At 49.9% G+C, this 22,082-nt stretch overlaps 1 protein-coding gene across 2 annotated transcripts in view; it reads right to left on the reverse strand.

Moving 5' to 3' along the window:
* RBM19 (RNA binding motif protein 19) overlaps nucleotides 1–22,082 on the reverse strand; it is a 146,747-nt gene that overhangs the window by 82,853 nt on the left and 41,812 nt on the right. For both annotated transcript variants that reach the window (XM_025403266.1, XM_025403265.1), the window contains exons 18-21: nucleotides 21,871–21,931; nucleotides 17,798–17,877; nucleotides 15,601–15,656; nucleotides 12,134–12,250 (exon numbers count right to left, since the gene is read on the reverse strand). In XM_025403266.1, the coding sequence (XP_025259051.1) occupies nucleotides 12,134–12,250; nucleotides 15,601–15,656; nucleotides 17,798–17,877; nucleotides 21,871–21,931 (314 nt within the window). The remainder of the gene's footprint in view (nucleotides 1–12,133; nucleotides 12,251–15,600; nucleotides 15,657–17,797; nucleotides 17,878–21,870; nucleotides 21,932–22,082) is intronic.

Raw genomic sequence — 22,082 nt, forward strand, 5'->3', positions numbered from 1 at the left:
TTATTGGGGGTGGTAGTAGCTTTATTGAGATATAATTCACATCTTCTACAGTTCACCCATTTAAAGTACACAACTGGATGGTTTTTGCTACATTTACAGAGCTGCACAACCACAGCCAATTTTAGAAGATTTTCGTTATCTCACACAGAAGTTCTGTACCCTTTATCCAGTAACTCCCAACCTACCTTCCCCTTCCCTAAGCAACTGTGAATCTACTTTCAGTCTCTACGGATGTGCCTAGTCGACCCTCGGTATCCACAGGGGATGGGCTCCAGGACCTCATGGGTACCAAAATTCAAGGACAATCAAGTCCCTTCTGCATTATTTTCAATCTGTGGTTGGTGGAATCTGTGGGTACAGAATATGTGGATGTGGAACCCACAGATACATAATCATGGGATATGTGGCCTTTTGTGTCTGGCTTCTTTCACTCAGAATCATGTTTTCAAACCCATGTTATCAGTAGTCCATTCCTATTTATTTGTGTCTGGCTTCTTTCACTCAGAATCATGCTTTCAAGCCCACATTATCAGTAGTCCATTCCTATTTATGGCCGAATAACATTCCATTGTATGAATATACCCCATTTTGTTTATCCACTCATCAGTTGACGGACATGTGAATCTGTTTTTGTGTGAACGTGAGTTGTCATTTCTCTGGTGTTGATGCTCTAGAGTACAATCGCTGGCTCATAGAGACAGTGCACATTTTACTTTGTAAGAAAACTGCCCACACTTGGAATTTCCCAGAGCGGCTGTACCATTTTTCGTTCCCACCAGCAATGCATAAACAATCCAGTTTCTCTGCATCACTGTCAGCATCTTGTGTCACCACTATTTTTTATTTTAGCCATCCTGACGGTTACACTTATATTCATTTGTTTGTACCCTCAGCAGAAATCTGATTTTCAGGAACATTTGCTGTGAGTCAGAGCCCCGAATGTTCCTCCCGGGCATTCCTTTTGTGGGCTGGCCAACCCTAGATCTTCTATCTTGATATAATCTGGGTAGTTCCTGTCTCTCCCTCCTAAAACAGGAGGATATACTTATTCATTTTACCCATTAAAAGATGGATTTAAGATGTGGTCATGCCATAGAGGAGTTCCACCTTTGGGATCTGGACCATGGAATTCTGTTGAGCTACATCCCACAGCTGGTGAACCCTGGAGTCCACTAAGAACTCAAGATCCTTTTTTTCGAAATAAAAAGGTATGAGGCAAGGACTCCTACATTCTGTCCTGGGGCCATTCCCCTGGTGGAACTGATTCCCTGGCATTTTGCAGTCACTGCCTGGTACCTGTGCTCGTCTTCCAGGCGGGTCATCATTTCCTTGGACTGTGGTTTTTCTGAGGGTAGGAGGGGGCTCTTTGAAACTGGTACAGCGCTGAGCTCCCAATAAGCACATGCTATTTGTGGACGGCCCCTGATAAGCATAGTGGACAGTAAAACCTCAGGGGTGATGCTTGCTGAAGATAGGCATGTTGTAAGGGATCAGCAGATACGTGCTGAATGGCCACATGAAAGAGTTAAAAAAACTCTTTCCCTTGTATTCATAATAGGAAAGACAGCACAGGAAGAGTATCTGCAAGTGCAAATATGGCTTTGCCACTTGTGCAGGGTTTTATAGCTGGGAAGCCATCTGACTTGTGCGCTTCAGTTCCCCAGGCTTCTTGGGGGAGGAATGAATGAAATCCTGAGCACAAAAGCACTTCAGGTCCCTGCAGGGCCCTTGGGTAAGGTGCTGTGCAGACATCGGGAGGTATCGTCAATGGTGCCTGGCTCACGCAGGCAGAGAATGCGGCAGCGAGGACCATCAAAACTGCAAATGCTGGTGCTGAGGCTGACATGCATGGATCCCAACAGGAATGCTCACAGAAGCCCCCAAACACACATAGACACACAGGCTGATGAGGTGAGGCACACAACCTTGGCATCACGACTGTGGCCAGTGATTATTTATACTGTGACAGGTGAGGAAAGGATGTGTGTGTGTGGAGCGGGGCTGTGAGGGACGCACATTCCGCCAAGATGGCGGCTCTCTCAGACTTTCCCATCCCCAAATGTGGCCAATTATCCAGCTAGCTGCTTAGGACCTAAACATAGGCATCATCTGCGATCCCTCTCTCTGCCTGCACAGCCCTCACCAAAGACACCATCAAACATATTCCCATACTGACCTGGCATCCCACTTCCACAGCTGACGTCTGGTCCAAGCCACAGCCAGCTCTGGCCCAGGTGAAGTAAAAGCCCCCTCTTGGGTCTCCTCATACCTGCTCGTCCCCCTGAGAGACTTTTCTCCTTACAAGATCTTTTACAAATGTAAGTCAAGAAAGCCCAACGACCTGAAGCGCTAACGGCCAACCCCAGCCAGGCAATCACGGGAAAGAACAAAGCCACTGGATATCAAGTCTATTACAAAGTCCTGGTAATTAACACAGGTTGGTATTGGCATGGGGGCAGACAAATAGACCCGGGGAGCAGATTAGAGTCAGAAGCAGACCCTCACACACAGTCACCTGATTTATGAGAAAATCAATGCTGCAGAGGGAGGGGAAAGAATGGTCTTTGCAATAAATGATATTGGGCCAATTGAATATCCACGTGGAAAAAAAAATGCTCTTTGGTCTGTACCTCACACCATATACAAAAATCAATGCCAGATGGATTGCATACCTTGATATGAAGGGTCAAAGAGAAGCCTTTCCTTTTAGAGAAAAATATAGGTGGCCACCTTCATGAGCTCAGAAGAGGCAAAGATCTCTTAGCAGACACAAAAAGTTCTAACCAGGAAGGAGAAAAATGACAGTGACAAGATCTAAGTGAAGAGCCTCTGTTCATCAAAGGATACCACCGAGAAGGTGAAAGTGACTTACAGAATGGGAGACACTGTGATTGCACAGTACAGTATTCAGAAAGTTACATAAAAAGTAATTAGAAAATTGAAAAGAAAAATAAATTTAAAAATCAGACAAGCCAGTTTTTAAAAAGTGGGCAAAAAACTTGGACAGACATCCCACAAGAGACAACAGATATCCAAATGGCTCATGAACATATGAGAAAACATTTGACTTCCTAAACTACCAGGGAAGCACAAATTAGAACCATTATGCAGTAATACCACTGTAGCCACTATCCACCTACCAGAATGGCTAAGGAAAAGACAGACAACACCAAGTGTGGACGAAGATGAGGGGCACCAGAACACCATAAACTGACTGTGGAAGGAAGCGTAAACTGATACAACCACTTTGGAAACCCGCCTGGAAATAAATACCTGCTAAAGCTAAAATATGCATACCCTGTGAGCCTGCAATTCCATACCTACACATACACTCTACAGGGACACATGCATGTGGATGCCGAAAAAATGCTCACAGGAGCAGTATTTGAAATAGCCCAAACCCTGCCAACTACCCAAATGCTCATTGGCAAAATGGGTAAGTATACTGCAACATATTCATACAATGGAATTCTAGACGGTCACAACAATGAACACATTACAACTGCAACGTAACAACATGTGCGGATCTCAGAAACAGAATGATGAGCAAAGAAGCCAGACACAAATGAGAATGTATGTTCCAGTTCCATTTACAGAAAGTATAAAAACAGGCAACAGTAATACATGCTTTTAGAAGTTAAGAGAGTGGCTGCTCTTGGTGGGGGGCAGGTAGTGACTGGAAGGAGGCGCTGGACAGGGGCTAGCTGGAAATGCTTGGCCTCTTGAGCCACATGCTGGTTACACAGTTGTGCTGAATTTGTGACCACTTGCCACACTGTCCACTTAGGATCTGAGCGCTTTTCTGCATGCATGCTAGCTGGCCATCACATGGGGTAAGACTGGTCCTGCCTCGTCAGGGCTCAGCATTTACTGTCTCTGGATCTGCACGTGCTCACTCCTTCACATCCACAGGTCTCCATGCAAATGTCCCCTCCTTGGAGAAGCCTTACCTAACTGCCCATTCTAAAACTCCCTGTACTGGGTGTCTTCCAAATGACGTCTACTTGAAACCTGTAAAGTGACCTTACTTAGAAATAGGACCTTGGCAGATGTGATCAAGGTCAGATGGGGTCAAATGGATTAGTGTGGGTCCTCAATGCAATGCCTGACGTCCTTATCAGGAGAAGGCACAGAAGGAAGAACACCAGAGATGACAGAGGCAGGGATGGGACTGACACAGCCCGACGCCAAGCAATAGCAGGGACTGGCAGCAGCTGCCAGGAGTGGGAGGAGGTGAGGAAGGATCTCCCCTGCAGACTTTGGAGGCAGCACAGCCCTGCCCACACCTTGCACTGGGACTTCCGGCTTCTGGAACTGTGAGAATACATGTCTGCTGTTTTAAGACCCCCGTTTGTGGCATGTTGTCATGGCAGCCACAGAAACTGGTACTGGTCTCATTCTTATCCCTCCTACCTCTTGCTTTAACTGTCTTCGGAGCGCTCATGCCACCATGTCACAGGATTTATTTGTTCATTTGTTTACTGCCCCTACTGCCAACCACCATTAGAACACAAGAGCCATGAGGGCAGGAACTGTGCCTTATTCACAGCCACTTTCCCAGGGCCGAGCAATGCACCTGGTATAGAGAGAGGCTCCATTGACGCCAGAGGAATGCCAGGGGAATAAATCTGCCTCTCCCTCGGTGCAGAGGAGACAGGAGGCGCCCCGTGCACACTGAATGAATGAGGGCATGCATTCATTCCACCCTTTCAAACCACAGCAAAGTAGGAAGAGTGGGAATATCCTGATAGGAAAACAGGGCAGAATGGGGAAATGACCTGGTTCTCGCAGCCAGTTCTCCGAGGGGGTCAACAGGACTTAGCTTTATTTGTAACCCCTGTATGTTTCATAAAGGGGAGGAAAAAAACACCTTATTTGTGTAACTGAAACTAGAAGACCAAAAACCCCGTTCTCTGACTTCAGGTTCCCAGTGCTCTGTGAGGACATGCCACATCCCTACTTAGGCCTTGTGTTTAACTGAGTCCAGGGGTTGGCAAACTTTTCCCAGACAGGGCCAGAGCATCGATATTTGGAAATACCTCATCAGGGTAGGATGAGGTCATATGGATGAGGTTGCAAGCTCTTCACTCTGCTGCAGAAGCCCCAAAGCACCAGGCAATAATGAGCAAGCGTAGCTGGAGCTGGTCAGTGGCTGCGATGCCCCCTGACCTAGGGGCTCTCTGGGCAGGTGGATTTGGGAGGAGGCGACTTGTGTAGAGGAGAGACACCTGGGGTCAGCTTCATCCTCCTCACCCATCCCTTTGAGAACTTGGCTAAGGGTTTTCTCCCACCCCACACACCTCACTCAACCCATCCTGCTTGGCAGGCTCTCAGGAGCTGCCCGAGCCTGATTTTTGCAGAGCTTCTTCAGGGAAAGCCTGGAAAATGGGAAGTCCTCTCCCAGCCTGCTCTGCGTCTCTGCCCTGGCAGATGAAAGGGCTTAAAGGGCTCAAAGCTTTTGGAAAAGTACTGCTGACAACCAGGAGTCAATCGGGCAGTGACCCCATGCCTGCGCAGGGGAGACAAGGGAGGTGTGTGTGGGGAGCGTGGGCGAGCGAGCTGTCCTCGGCCTTCCCTCCACCGTCACGGCCACTGCAAGAGGAAATGAGAAGGCCAGGAGGCCAGGGATGGACAGACGCTGTCCACAAAGCAGGCACAACAGGTGTGCGGGGCACAGGAGATGCAAGCCATGTAATTAAGATCTCCAGACACCTGTTGTGAACTCTCGCCCATTCACACCCTAGCAGGTGGTTCACACCTCGAGGAAGAAAATAGTAAAAAAAAAAAAAAAAAAAAAAAAAAAAAAAAGATGCTGAGATAAAAGGAGAAAAGTAGCTCTCCATCTGCCAGCCTGCAACTGCTGGCTGCTTTCACCAGACATCCCTGACCCATGGCAGGAGTTCCAGGGTGACGAGTGAAGCTCTGGAGGGAGAGCTGGTTGTGCTGCCTCAGGGCTGTGTGACCTCGGGCAGACTCCTGAACCTCTCTGTGCCTTACACTTTGCGTTTCTACCAGGATTGTATAGAGAAAGGCTTCACACAGTAGGTATGCGCTCCACTAACATCAGAGCACCAGCTATGTAGCAGGCACCTGTGGACATGACAGTGGGCCAGAGCGTCCCAGCTTATATTCGGAGGTTGAGGGTCAGTACAGTAAGCAACCACATGGAGCAGTTCCAAGGGGAGCTGAGGCAGCTGGGGTGCAATGGTAATGGGGCTGTAGGACAGCAGGACAGGCTGAGCTACCCTGGCCAGGGGTCAGGAGTTAGTCAGTGGAAGAGTGTGCTGGAGTGTGCTAAAGGCCTCCTTTTGTTCTATTTTTTTTTAGAGAGAAGGCTCACTCTGTTGCACAGGCTGGAGTGCAGTGGCCAAATTATAGCTCACTGTAAACTCGGACAGCCAGACTCAAACAATTTTCCTGCCTCAGCCTCCTAAGTGGCTGGGACTACAGGAGCACCACACAGTTCAGCTAATTTTTGTATTTGTTGTAAGGATGGGGTCTTGCTATGTTGTCCAGGATGGTGTCGAATTCCTAGCTTCAGAAGATCCTCCTGCTTTGGACTCCCAAAGTGTGGAAACAGACTTTTAGCACCTGCTACCCTGGTGACGGCCATGTGGGCGATTTTCTCTCAGGGGCCACACTAAAGGAAAAGCTAATTGCCCAAAACCCCAATCAAGAAGGTAACTCTCTCACAAATGTCCACCTGACTCCACCGGCCAGAAGGCAACGTGAACCACCTGCTGGTAAAAACGAAGGGAGGGAGCGGAGAAGGAAGAATGCGAAATCGGGTCTTGACTGTGAACCTGTGGATGCCAGCGTCCCCAGAGAAGACAGCGGAAACTCACAGGTGGAAAGTGAGCCGGGGCACTCTGGAGTACCGTGTGTGGACAGGCTAGGCGTAAACCACCCAAGCCTTCCTTCTCACCTCCAGATCCGCTCAACTCTCTTCCTAAACCTAACACCAAACAGCGTTCCTGGCGTGGCAGGCCACCAGAAGGAAACACAGTAATAACAGCTACGCTGGCTGGGAGCTTTTCATGAGCCCAGCACTATGCTAGCTGTCTCACACACTTGACTCATTGTTTATCACCCAGCTCTAAGGCAGGTTCTTTTCATCCTCATTTTACAGATGAGGAAAACTGAGGCCCGGAGAGCTAACATGACATAGCACAGGAAGGGAGAGAAGTGCACTGAACCCACAGATTTATCACCAGAACTGACTCTTCACCATGACTTGACCTGGCCTGGACTTCAGAGCTGCCTGGACATTCCCACAGTATCCTCAGAGAGGCAGGTCTGAAACGCGTTCCTTAGCAGTAATCCACAGAGGGCCTTAGTGATGATCATGACAGTGACAGACAAGCTTCCATAAACGCGTCCCTCCTCTGGTCAGCCTGTCTACCCACCCTCTCCCTAAGCCTTTCACCGCCTTGGCAGGGAGGCAGGGGAGGCAGACACACTCTTCATTTCCATCCTGCAGACGAGCAAACTAAGCCTGGCCAATGGCCACTACACCCTGGCTCCAAACTTCCTGATTCTTCCACTGGTTTGCAGGCAGAACTGGCTATACAATTTGCAGGGCCTGGTGCAAAATAAAAATCCAGGACCCCTCGTTCAAACATTACTAAGAATTTCAAGAAGGTGATAGCAGTGCATTTAACCAAGTGTGAGGCCGACCCTGTTTGCAGAACCTCCTTCCTGGAAGATGCAGGCTACCGCCTGCTGGAACCCAGGTGGCTCAAACCAGGCAGCCCCATGGATTATGACAGAAATGGGCAAGCCGAGGGTCCATCTAGGAATAGCACCGTTACTGTCTGTACCCTAGTTTCCTCATCTAGAAGGCAGGTTTAACAACAGTCCTACCATGTTGGGCTGCTGTGTGGACAAACTGATACAAAGACTGCCTGGGAAGTGGTTCGCCCCGCGTCCCACGCCTCCTGAATGCCTGTATCAGCCAGCTCTGTTTTTAACACCACTTCCGGCTTTTGAAATGGGGGCGGAAACAAGACCCTCTCCACCAAACGCGTGCGCTCTGCACACAGGTGCTGTGTGTCAGCAGGAGAGCCCCAAGTGTAGGCTTCATTTGCATGTACACACTTAGGCCCAATCCAGGCCCTGACCTGCCTCTCTGCCCCCGGGCACTTCCCGGAGGAGACAAGGAAAGAGAAAAATAAACAACATGGCAAAACACACGTGCAACACACCTACTCCAGAGCAAACCCAGACAGGGTGGGGGTGGGGGTGGGGGTGGGGTAGTGGGAAGCCCAGTCTCCACCTCCTTCCTTCCTTCTTTTAGATCCATACTGACCTAAGACTCTGGGCACCTGCCAGGTGAGCTGACCACCGGCCATTTCCATCCTTGCTCGAGTGGTGGGGTGAGAAGTTTGTGTGTACCTGCATACTTGCACAGTCTGGGGCACCGCCATTTGTGTGTCTTCCACATTTCCTTTTGGGGGGTAGAGGGGGGCTGGCTCAGCCTGTCCCTCAAGGTCCTTCCTGACTCTCTGCCCCAGAACACAGATGAATGGGGCAGGAAGAGAGGATTACAGGATTACAGCCTTCCTTTGCAGAAACAAAACAAAACAAAACAGGAAAACGCTGCCCAGGCCCTTCAAGGCTTCAGCACTGCCGTTGTGGACCTGGGTTCTGTCTATAAAGTCAGATTCAAACCCTGGGTTCAAATCCTGGCTCCACTGGTTTGGTGCTGTTGAACACCACAGTCAACATTTATTAACTACCTGCTACCCTGCCAGGGGCTGGATTAAGTGCCTCATCTGCACAATCTCATTTAATCCTTATAGTCCTTGAGGCTGCTGAGCAGGGTGGCGGCCTGAGGCATCTGATGACCCAGTGGGTGGAATTTGGGCTCCGGAGCTGGCTTCTTCACTGAGAAGCGGACATGAAACTGCTTTACCGGGCCATGGTGATGAATGGGCCCCTAGAAACATGAGGCACTGCAGCGCACAGGGCCGGGGACATGAGAAAGAAATCAGCACTCACACATATTACCACGGCATCAGCACAAATTACAGTGCATGTTATCACTAGTGTTACTACCACCAGTTTACGCCAGGGGAAACTGAGGTCCCAAAAGAGAGCCACAGAAAGGATGAGAATCGCTGTCCACGAATCCACTGCTGTGCCTCTCTCTGAGTTTCCAAAAGCGTAATCTTTGAGTCGCCCCAGACAGCAATCGCACAGAAACACGGACATGCAGTGCCTCTTGATGCCTGTCTGGTTTAATCCAGGGCTGGTTAGTCAAGGGGCTGGAGTGCGGTGCACTGAGGACCCAGTGGAAGGCTGGTGGCCTCCGGGAAGGGACCCATGCACTGCTCCTTCCAGCTAGGAGGCCGCCTCCTCTCCCCTCCAGCAGGCAGGGTGGCTTGAGGCCCTGCCTGGAGAATGATCTCCGGAGCCCTGCGCTCTCACCTGCACACCTGTCCCACTGGCTGTCACTGTCAGTTTCCTCTCTGGTCCCCTACAGAGAGACCTAAGTCTCTCCTGAAACAGCTATATGCCTCGTGGCTAGCACAGTGCCTGGTACAAATGACACACTCGCTGTCATTTGGTTCCCACTGGAATGATCTGGAGGAAGACAGCTCCTTTTAGACCCAAGAGAACAGGCAGCAGAGAGGAGTGGCTCCAAGCTGGGGCTCTGGGTTAGGCTGACTTAGATCCAAATCCCCACTCAGCAGCGTGGTCTCAGGCAGGACACTTCGTCTCCCTAGTTTCCGTCTCCAGTTTCTGTCCAGGTGCAAAAGGGATGACCATCCCTCACAGGGCTGCTGTGCGGCTTAAAGGAGGTGATTCTGCACGGGAAGGCATTCAAGCTCAGAGCTCAGTACGCAGCAAGCGTGTAATAAAAGGGAGTTGTGATTTTTACTACACCTGGTAGGATAAACCCATAGAACCTGCCTGGCCAAGTGGACCATCCTGGTTCCCCGAAACCCTGAAACCTCCCTCTGGCTAACGACCTTTACCGGCCAGTGGCTTTGTCTGAAATCCTGTCTGGGGCTTCCCTGGACAATCTTGGAGAAGTCCCTGAGAAGGCTCACAGCGACCCCTGCTGTCTGCAATGAAGAACTGCCTTACACCCCCGGTCGGAGTGAACAACAATAGCAGGTACGGCCCCTCCAAGAAGGGCTTACGTTTTCAGGGGTTTAAGAAAACTCTCATCAGAACAATGGCAAGGAGAAGAGTCACCACATGTAATTATGTTCAGCGGACACTAATTCCCTGTCTTCTAAAAATAAATATAATACGTGAGATCAAACAAAGTACTCTCTCTTCCCTTGAGGTCTTTTGTTTCCCCGGATAAGTGTCATCCTAAATATACTGCAGAACCAAGTGAAACTGTCATTTTGGCGGGATATTATTTCCTGATCAACACGCGCTCTTCTTAGCAAGACTGTTTTAATCTGGCAGTTCTTAAATTGGACTCCTTTTAAAAAGCAGAGCATGTTAAAGTAAGCAGACACACCGAGAGGCTAAGGATATATACCTTCCTGGAGGGATGACTGATCAACTGAGGTTTGGGGAAATGGGAAACATCCCCCAGGTCATGACCCCATCTTGCCAGGCTGTTCCTGCCGTGCAGGATACCCGGGGATCATATAGCTAAGATCCTGTTTCCCAGATACAGGCAGGATTGGTCTCTGCCTCAGATCCCAGCTCACCACACACCACATCTGTTTATGAACTGAATACTATTGTATGATTCAGAACAAACAGGGGAAAAAGAGGACAAAGATTTCTGAAGTTCCCCAGATGACTTCTTATGCTTCAAACTACAGAGTGAAAGCAAAGAAGGTAGATGCCACACAAAGATAATTATTTTTCATTTCCAAAACACAAGGCTTATTTTGTATCTACAGATTACCTTGCAAGATGCTAACTGGCAACTCTAACAGAGGCTTCACTCTCGGATCCTTGTGCAAGCATAGAATGAATGAACGAGACCTAGTTTGCAGAATTCTAAATGTTCACCCACACGCAGGCCACGGTGCTGCAGGTCCCCCGAGCAGTCCTGGATCCCACCCAAGCCTCAACAATGTGTTTGGGTGAAGCTGACTTCATCTGCCATTACATTCTGAGAGCTAGATGGTCTCTCTACTACCCTGCCCATGTCTGGGGAGGGCTTGGCTTCAAGCAGTCCCTTCTTAGGCCCTGATATAAGGACATTTCTTTCATTCAGGGCTTGGTGCTGGGTGATGCCTACCTAATCTGAAAAAGCCAAACATTGTAACACGTCAGCATAGGGATCACCAACTAGCGGCCCTGGGGCAGGCCAGACTTTGTCTTGGTTTTAAAAAGTGAATTAGTTGCTGATGACTTCCCCTTAAGAATCCACATGGCTAGTTTCTTTCAAAACATGGGAACTGGTCTTATGAAGCCTGAGTTCCTGTGTGGCATCCCAGCTGGATGGCCAGAGAGAGGCCCTCCTGCTGCTCAGTCCCCACCCAGCCTGCTGCCGTTACCGGCTGGGTCCCCGTGACAGCTGCGTTTCCCACGCCTGTGCAAGCAGGTGCTGATGGACTGCTTTACGTGTGCAGGTAATTCACCTTCGTTTCCGTAGAGCCACTTAGGCCACTGGTCCCCAACCCCAGCTGGACATTAGGATCCCCTGGGGAGCTTTCAGCACAACACCGATGTCTGGACCCCACTGTTGAAAAATGGAATCCAACCCTCTGGGGATGCAGCCTTGGCAAAGGTGTGTTTTAGCTGTCGCCAGGTGGCTGGAATGTGTGGCTAAGGTGGAAAACTAGCACCTTAAACCAAAGGGGTAGCCTGGATGAAATTTCAAGCAGATCATGGGCAGGGCTGGATTTTAGCCACTGGGGCCCCTGCCCCTCTTGCACCTTGTGGATGGGGACAGGGAAGCCTGCCTGCCCTTTCTCCATCTGCCTTGGAGAGGGGAAACCTGGCTGTTTTGACTTTTTTCCTGCACAATGCTCTGGGGAGCCACAACTGAGATTAAGGGAGATAAATCAAAAGCAGCCAAAAGATGACCTTTGAAAGACCACTGAGCCGGCCTACAGCGGAACCATCCAGCACCCAAAGGCTACCTTCCCCGAGACTCGGGCAGGCTCCCCGCCCATAAGCCAGTCCCCTGGACTAAACGAGCGCTTCTCACCTGAAGAGCTCTCGGATCTCCCGGCTGTGGGCCTGGAAGGGGATGTTCCGCACCAGGATCTTGGAGGTGGTCTGCGTTCTGGGAACTTGTTTCTTCCGAGCTGATGTCACGGCTGGCCTGGAGGATGAGGGCAGAGGGTTCGAGTTATTCGGGGCTTCAGCAGCTCCTGCCCAACAGTGACTTCACCACGCCTCCATCAGCATATTCAGGTGATGGATTCAAGGAGGGTGCGTGGGGTGGGGGACCAACATGAAAGGAGAGGAAGGCGACAGGACCCAAAATAGCTGCAGACGTCAGGGGGACACATCCATGCCTGGGTGGCTGCTGCCCTTCATTTGAGAGACTCTGGGGCCACCAGGGACTTAAGGAGCCCCGCTAAGGGTGGGGCTGGTTTCTCACCAAACCCAATCTCTATTGTGTCTTTCTCTCCAGTTGCAAAGAAAGGCCCTGGTTGGTTTCCAAAGGTCTTGTTTGTGACACTTCATCAATAACCTGAGGAGGAACATGCGGGGGCCTAACCATGAAGATGGACCAGGGGGCAAGCGAGGACACCCTCAGCCCACGTTCCAGGTCATTCCCAATGCAGTGCTACCTGACCTGTCCCCCTGCTCTCCCAGGGAAACCTCCCACTTCACCAAAACAGGGTAGGGAAGTGAGAAAGGCTGGGAGTTAACAAGCTGGGTATGAATGTCAAATCGGATACTTAGGATCTCTATGATCTTGGGCAAGTAACATGGCCACTCTGGGCCTCAGTTTCCTCCATTGTAGAATGGGTGTAATGATAGGCCAACCCAATTTGATTGTCTGAAGATTTAATAAGCAGACTCAGTACTGGACCCAGCATGTGGTAAACATTCAATAAATGGCAGCTGTTATGATAATAACCACGTTAGGACTCACCTCCTTCAGGCCTGCTCCATGTCACCTCCTCACAGGCCTTCTCTGTCTTCATTAAAATGGCAACCCCCTCACCCACACCCCCACCAACTTCATCTCTCTTCCTGGCACTGACCCCTGTGCTAGTACATTACAAATTTAATCATGTTCCTTGGCTGCCACGCCTGGAAGGGAGGGGCCTAGCCTGAACCCTCGGCAAGGAAGGGGACAGCTACCCAGCACAGCTTTTTTTGTCTTGTGATTCTGGGGGCTATGCTGTCTCATACAGTGGCCACCAGCCACATGTGGCTAGTTAAATCTAAATTAAAATAAAGCAAAACTAGGCCGGGCGTGGTGGCTTACACCTGTAATCCCAACACTTTGGGAGGCTTAGGTGGATCACCTGAGGTCAGGAGTTCAAGATCATCCTGGCCAACATAGTGAAACCCTATCTCTACTAAAAATACAAAAATTAGCCAGGTGTGGTGGCAGGCACCTGTAATCCCAGTTACACGGGAGGCTGAGGCACAAGAATTGCTCGAACCCAGGAGGCGGAGGTTGCAGTGAGCCAAGATCACACCATTGCAGTCCAGCCTGGGTGACAGGGTGAGACTCCGACTCAAAAAAATAGAAGCAGCAAAACTACAAATTCACTTCCTCAGTTGCTGGGGTATCAGGCTCCAAGATGGTCCGATGATCCCTGGCTCTTGGTGTTCATACCCTGTGTAATCCCTTCCCACGCTCTACCAGGGCCAGTCTGGGTGACCAGCAGGACACAGCAGAGGGATGGCGTGTGAATTCTCAGACTAGGTTGCAGAAGACATTGTGACCTCCTCCTTTCCCATTCCTGGATCACTCACTCTGGAGAGACCCGCTGCCATGCCATGAGGACCCTCAAACAGTCCCAGAAAGAGATCCCCAAGGTGAGGAACTGAGGCCCCTGCCAGCAGCCATGTGAGTGTGTCATCTTTATGACAGATCCACAAGCCCCAGCTGAGCCTTCAGATGACTGCAGCCCTAGCTGACATCCTGACTGTGACCTCATGAGAGACCCTGAGGCAGAATTCTCAGCTAAGCTGCTCCTGAATTCCTGACCCATGAAACTATGAGACAACGTTTTGTTTTCAGCCTGTAAGTTCTGGGATACTTTGTGATGCAGCAATAGACAGCGAAAACAGTTGCACTTGCCACATCTCAAGAGCTAAATAGCCACGTGTGGCAATTGGCTACCATCTTGGACAGAAGAGATGTGGAACATTTCCATTGCTGCAGAAGCTTCTATGGAACAGCACTGCCTGCCCTAGGGTGTAAACTCCCAAGGAAACGCCATCCCCAGTGCCTAGGAGGAGGATATGGTACACAGTGGGCTTGCTGTAATTTTTTCTTGAGTAAAACAATGGTTCCATGAACACTGCCTAGGAAGTGAGATCCTGCAAGGCTGAATTCAGGCTGGCTCTCTGGAGATAGGGTACTGGACAGAAACCGCTGGCTCAGTGCTCATGGGCACTGCAAGTGCTAGATGCTTCACACACAACCTCTAGTTAGCACATTTCACTTCAGAGGCAAAGTCACCCATGCAAGGTCACAGAGCTCCTGGATTAGAAACTACAGGTGTGGGGCTCAAAGCCTGACCTCTTTCTGTTATACTAGTAGCTCAGGAACCCCCATTAGACTTCTGAGGGCCCCTGTACCAAGCCTTCTTCCCTCCAAGGATGCTTAACATAGCACAGACCACAATGGGTGAAGAACACCAGAGCTGGCCCAAGCTGGATTCACAGGAAGCATTAACAACAAAGAAAAAAGAAAAAAGAAAGGTCAATTCGCTGGCAGCTAATTTGCTGGATGACCACAACAAATGACCAACTTGCTGAAAACTACCGAATAAATATCTGAAACCAGCTCTAGGGCTGTTAGAGGCAGTCATTTTATCACCCAAGGCAAGTAGATGATAATGACAATAATGGCTTACGCTGGGCACCTGTTATGTGTCGGACACTGTTGGAGGCACGTCGGGTGTAATAGCTCATTTAGATATACAAGCAAGTAGAAATGGAGGAGCAAAGCTAAATCTCCAAATAATCCCCCTACTTCAGTATACTGGTCATTGGGCAAATTGGTCTGCCTCCATCTCTAACACCTACAGAAAATAACATTAATTGGAGGCCATCGTAGGCACTGTCATTCAGCTCTAAGAAAGCATGTTCCATAAAGAGGAACATCTAGGTTTTACAGCTTCTTCTGGTTCATCCACAGCACCAGCAACCTCCAGCTCTTCCTTAGTTTATTTATCCCAAGATGAGTGTTGTTTGCCTGTTTCTCCTGCACTTGTTCCTTTTCTTATTAAAAAAAAAAAACCCCGTGCATTGAACATTCACCCAAAGGACTAACACTGTTGTAGTTCACTGGGAAAACAGGGGTCGGAGTTGGTAAATGCTAACTTAATTAGGTATCTTAATTAGGAAGAGTCCTAAATGGTAAAGGGATGGGTGGAAAGGACATTTACGGGTGAGAGACAGCCTCTAGGGCGGCTGGCAGCAAGAACAGGAAACCCCAGCTCATAGGAACGGGAACTGAGGACACTGAAGACTCACTTAGTGGCTCGTTCCGAGATCCTCACTTCCAGCTTGTGGCCGTCCACGATGTGACCCTAAGAGAGAAGACAACATGGCTCATCTCTCTGTCCCGAGAAATCCTTCACCAGAGCAGAGCCCTGGCTCGCAGATGGCAGACTCTGTTCCCCAGCGAGTGGGGCTAGCTGGCCTCGAGGACAGAGGATGGCCTTTCCCTGAAATGGCTCACACCGAGCCCAGGCAGCAGCTGGTGGTCAGAGACTCAGCCCTTGGATGCTCTCTTAAGTCACAGGTAGGCCTTGACCTAGATGTCATTCAAGGGACACGGAATTTTCCATTGTTTATAAGCATGTTCAGGCAAAGTAAGGCCCATAGGTCTGGCTTGCAGAGAGAGTTGGGTTTAGTTTGTATGTTCCTGAAAAATATTCTAAATCATAGTGGAGTTGCATCTAAAGCTAGGTACTAACATTGGTCCCTCAAGGCGGAACTGGTGTATTAGCAAAATTACCCTTGAAAATCCCTTAAATCTCCCATAAAATACAGCACACAGAGCTTCGTAGGAACAATTCTTGGAGGCAATATTCACATATGCACTCACACAACGATGTCCAGAACATAATACAGTACATGTGCAAAGTAAAATTTCATAGAATCTTACATCACGTGAAAGAGAAATACGGACCACTGAACCTGCAGAGCCGATTTTAAGTTAAATGAGTACACAGCCCCTGACCAGGAAGAGCCTAGGATGTGGGGCATTATGAAGGGAGCAGAGGACACCTTCTCAAGCTACTAACACCTACTGAATCTCCTTCACATTAGCTGAAGGCCGTCCTAGGCACCATCATCCAACTCTAAGACAGTACATCCCATAAAGGAACCCAGGCAAGGCCACAGAACTTCTGGATTAGAACTTAGGCCGGGCGCGGTGGCTCACGCCTGTAATCCCAGCACTTTGGGAGGCCAAGGCGGGCGGATCACGAGGTCAGGAGATCGAGACCATTCTGGCTAACGCAGTGAAACCCCGTCTCTACTAAAAATACAAACAAATTAGCCAGGCATGGTGGCAGGTGCCTGTAGTCCCAGCTACTCAGGAGGCTGAGGCAGGAGAATGGCGTGAACCCAGGAGGCAGAGCTTATAATGAGCCGAGATCGCGTCACTGCACTCCAGCATGGGCGACAGAGCAAGACTCCATCTCAAAAAAAAAAAAAAAAAAAGGAACTTATAGGTGGTGCAAAATTTGCCCTGTGGTTTGGTGCCAATCCCAGGCTGTCTCGTTCCCCCAGCTCCCCTCCTGCAATCTGTCCTTGTACTTAGGATCTAGCAGGAAGGCATATCTCCCTTCTCTGTCTGAATAGGATGTTGAGTCTTTGTCTAAACAGTTTTCGATTCAGCCCTGTTCTCCCGCCCTGGCCAAGGCTGGATGACTCAAGGGTCTCCTACCTGTCCCCTGCCCCCAGCCATCGTCCCCTCTCCACACCAGCAGCTGCAGAGGCTGGAGCAGAAGCCAGTGTGCTCACGGCCCTCTAATGGTCTCCAACTGCCTTTAGGCTGAGCAGCAAAATGGCCTAGAAGATCCTGCCCTGCACACCTGTCTCCTCATCCTGCACCCTGAACCGCCACCCCACGCCGCCCCTGCCACAGTGGCCTCTTTGCTTTTCAAATGTACTAAGCTCATTCACATCTTACAGCCCCTGCCTCAGACCCTCTGCACATGGTCCCTCCTCCCAAACTACCTCCCTCCCAGATCTCTGTGCAGCTGACTTCTGGCGAAGTAGGTGTGGGCTCAACTGTCACCTCCTTAGAGAGGCCTTCCCTGACCACACAGCCTAAGTGCCCCACCTCCACCCCCAACTTGCAGCTTTGTCTTCATAACCTGGTCCTGCATGTTTATTCAGAGGTCCATGGCCTGTCTACCCCGCCAGAAAGAGGGGCCCACATCAGCAACCTCTCCCAGGCCTAGCACCACTCCTGGCACACGTCAGGCCCTTGATAATAGTGCTATGGATCGAATGTACGAACTATGGTGACTGTGGAGTGTTGGGAAAGGTTCTTAATTTTTTCTTGGGCCACAGTGCCCTAGAAATCTGGTGAAAGCAATGGGCCAGGTCAAGTGTAGACTTCACACATATTCCCACTCAATTTCAGAGGGCCGACAGGACCTCCCACTACCCGCCAAGCGCCTCTGCGGCCCTCAGCCGAGAATCCTTACTTTACCTGGAGCTGCTTGAGAGCTTTCTGGGCTTGCTCCGGCTTCCTGTATTCCACAAATCCAAACCCCATGGAAAGCAGTGCTCCTAAGAGAGAGAGGTGGAAATCACACCAGTGGGTGAAGCGGAAGCACAAGGCCAAGTGCAAGGGCTGTGACGGGCCCCCAGACCTGCGCTGTATTTTCTCTTATTTTCATACCCCCTTCATTCCCCAAAAATCTCGGCTCCTGGCTTACTGTTTATTACTAGTCATCTTGATGAATCAGTCAATGCAGTTAACAGGGCTGCCACCTGAGGCCCATTTGACTATTAATTAACAGATGACTGACATGATAATTAACCTCATAATAGGATTCTGCTTTGGGAGGGAGACTGAACTAAGAGAGATGACCATCATGAAGGGCAGTGGCAAAACTTCTACCTGGACAGTCCTCTGTGTCCACACGTAATGCCCAAAATGAACATGTGCGTGAGAGTCAAATGCACCAAAGGCTTGCTCTTCACAAACAATATTTCTCACCAGCCAATCCCATTCAGTTCTTGGGTTTCAGATATAAAGTTTGGATCATGTGGGCGACTGCATTATTCAAACTTCTCTGGTTCCTTACTTCTAGAATGCAAGTAGCAAGAGTTCAGATAGCAAAGAATACTGCAAAAATTTCATCAGAAACTTCTGCTTCGTCACTATGTATGACTGGGGAGGGAGGAGTGCTTTTATAGGGCACTAAAAAACATTAAGATCCCTAATTACATCTTGCCCTCTTGACATTAGATTTGATGTCCCCCCACCTTCCACTCACACCCCAGCATCTTATACGTATTTGTTAGGTGTATTCTTTATTGTGAATTCAAAGATTCACTTCAGTCTGATGGGTTCAAATGAGGCTCGAGGCTCTCTACCTTTGGCTCACTTTGCAGTTTCTATCTTTACCTTTACTGTGCTGTTTGTGAGACCTATGCTCCTGCCGTTCCATGGACAGCAGGTGTTCAAAATAAGAGCCAAGTGCATTAAGGAATTCCATTAATTGCCCATACATGGCTCAGACAGAACTGACAGCCAGTGTCACCCCACGGCAACTTTAAATGTTCGTTCTTCAAGCAGATACTGCTCGAAAGCTCTCTTTTGGAGGCTGAGGCTGCAGGTGGTGGGCTGGCATGTCTGCGTACCTATGAGATTTTAAAAGCGCAGTGACTGTGTGAAAGGCAACCGTGAGAAGGTCAAGTTCATCTCTGAGTTACTGACACTATGCAGATCCACTCTCCGCCACCGTGTCTATGGGAAGCTGACCTCTATAGACAGCTCTACCTGGGCTCCCCAGATTCCTGGCTTCCTGTTGGCATCAGCCAGCAAGAGGCTCTGATCTGGGATTGGGGGGTGGGGGGATGGAGGAGAGAGAGGCTGGAGTACTGGATCCTTCCTCAAGTCCCCATCTGCCTCCTTGCTTTGGGTGGCTCTGCAGTGGCCATGTCCAATCCACGGCCACCACTCCTGCAGGTTATCTCGTGGCTCCGACTCTCAGCTAAGCTCTGGTCACACACTTTCCTCTAATGTCCCTCCAGGCAAGGCAGGGGAAAAGGCATTCTTCCTACAGAACCCACTCCCTGGACATCCCTGTGGGCTCCCTTAGCCCAGCCACACCTTGGTCCCTTCCTTACAGACATCTCTGCTCCAACCCCAGCTGAGAGTGCTTTCTGTCTCCTGCTGCAACCCTGACTGATACACATTGTCTAGACTTTCCCCAAACTGTGACGGACGGGCCCCAGAGAACAAGGCTCTCAAATACAGGCCCTTGAATGAGAGAGTGTATGTTTTAAGAGCTGCTTATGACATGGAAAGATCAGATAACCACTTCTAAAACATGCTGAAGAGCACTCCCCAGGAGGACAAGGCTGGCCCCACAGAGCATCTGACTGGGCGCAGTGAGAGGCAGGGACAGCCACCTCTACCTGCTAGCCTGGGTGTGCCTCCGTCTGGGTGTACCCCCATCCTGGACTTCAGCAACAACTTTTTTGTTTTTTTTTCCTGAAATCCTCACAACTGGTCCTTCTCATCATTAATTTGGTACTTAGCTGCCTTTCCTTGCATCCAAAACTATATATGAAGACTCTGCAGATCAGGGATGTTAAGGGGTAAACGGTGTCTTCCCAGACTCACATGTAGAAATCCTGACCCCTAGTATCTCAGATGTGACCTTATCTGAGACAAGCTCTTTACAGAGGTAACCAAGTTAAAATGAGGTCACAGGCCAGGCGTGGAAGCTCATACTTGTATTACCAGCACTTTGGGAGGCCAAGGCAGGCAGATCACTTCAGGTCAGGAGTTCGAGACCAGCCTGACCAACATGGTGAAACCCCATCTCTACCAAAATACAAAAATTAGCTGGTGTGGTGGCACGTGCCTGTATCCCAGCTACTGGGGAAGGTGAGGCAAAGAATCGTTTGAACCCAGGAGACAGAGGTTGCAGTGAGCTGAGATGACACCACTGTACTCCAGCCTGGGTGACAGACTCTGCCTCGAAAAATAAAAATAAATTAAATGCAGTCATTAGGGTGGCCCCTAAATCCAGTATGATTGGATGACTGCTGTTCTTTTAAAAAAAGTGTGGGTGAATTTGAACACGCGATGGGCATACACAAGGAGGATGCCCTGTGAACATGGAGGCGGCCATCTATAAGCCCAGAGACAGGCCTGGAACAGACCTTCCCTCACAGCCCCCAGAAGGTACCAACTCTACTGGCACCTTGAGCTGAGACTTCTAGACTCTATGGCTGTGAGACAACACACTTCTGTCATTTAAGCCACCCAGTCTGTGACACTTTCTTATGGCAGCCTGGTAAATGAATACAAGGATGCTCTGACTTCTGTGCCATATGTCTGCTTAGAACCCTCCATGGCTCCCCAGTACTTCCGGGGAAAAGTCAAAACTCTTCTGTGTGTGTGGCATAAAAGCCACATCATGGTTTGGAACTCGCCTACCTTTCTAGGCATATCTCCTGCCTCTTCCTCAACAAATTCCCCAGGCTCGGCCACTAGTGTGAGTGGCCTCTGAATACCTTGTTCCTGCCGCCTGGCTGCTCTGCGCCCCTAACCCTCCCAGCCTTGGGCTGATGTGGCATCCATCCCCCGTGCTGGACTCCTGTCCCTGCCATCCAACCTCTTGCTGCACTCTGCTGTAACCACCAGCGCATTTCTCTCTCCAGCTAGACTGTGTGCATGCTGCGGGCAGGGCTGCGTCTCCCTCAGTCTTATATATAACTAACACCGTGCCTGCTGCCTGGTGGGGCCTGGGGACTGTTTGAGGAATAACTCAACAGTAGACATTCTGGCCACCCAGTACTTTGCATTCAGCAGGTGCTCAGGACACAGTGTGGGCTGACACATGTGGCATTCCTACAAATCCTGCCAAACCAAAGGGACTCAGGATAGGGCTGGCACGGCTGCGCAAAAGCAAGGACGTATCCCCTGCAGGAAGCCAGGGCTGGAGAACAGCCCAGCAGAGGCCAGGAGACTCAGGATAGCACCCAGGGCCGAATGGAGAGACGAGGGTGCTCTCTGCCTGCCCATGTACCCACTGGCCTGGGAGGTGCATGGTTAGTAACTCAGGAAAATCTGTGTGGTTAATGACTCAGTGGAATGTTCCAGAAGATCTACAATTGGGTTATCTCCCTCAGAAGGGAAGAGGGAGAGCGCAAGACTGGTTGTTTCTTGCTATTTCCTAGCAAACTTTCAGAGCACAGACGTGCTGGGAGGAGGCAGAGCCTCTAGATACCATCCAGGGTCCTCGCTATCTGCCCACAAATGGCACCACTCTGAAACCACCCCAGCGGTTTGAGGTGCTGGAGGCTCTAGGAGGATCTGACCCGAGAGGCTGCTTCGACTGGAAAGCAGGAGACTCCAGGGGAACAGAAAGAGGGGCTACTTTCAAAGACTCTGAGGCCGACCATGCTTCAGAAAAAAAGAGAACCTTCAAAATGTGCAAGGGAGAACTCCCTCAACTCCTTGTCTGAAGCTGGAGCTTCTTTTGGAAACCGCTCTTTCCGGCTGAATACTGAATACTTTCCGAATTTCATGCGGAATACCTGTTTTGTTCTTCTTCTTGGAGATAGAGCAGCTCTTCACTGTCCCCACTTTTGAAAACACCTGGATAAGAAAGTAACAAGTATCATCAGCAGCTCTAAACCACTATGCAGGCAAGGGCCCCTGTCAAACACTATACCCCCAAATTTGCCATATGGACAACTTGGGGTCCCCAAAACATTTTGAGGTGATGAGTGATGACCTTCTTTAAGTA

The sequence above is a fragment of the Theropithecus gelada genome, chromosome 11 (assembly GCF_003255815.1).
Source record: "Theropithecus gelada isolate Dixy chromosome 11, Tgel_1.0, whole genome shotgun sequence".
Taxonomy (NCBI): domain Eukaryota; kingdom Metazoa; phylum Chordata; class Mammalia; order Primates; family Cercopithecidae; genus Theropithecus; species Theropithecus gelada.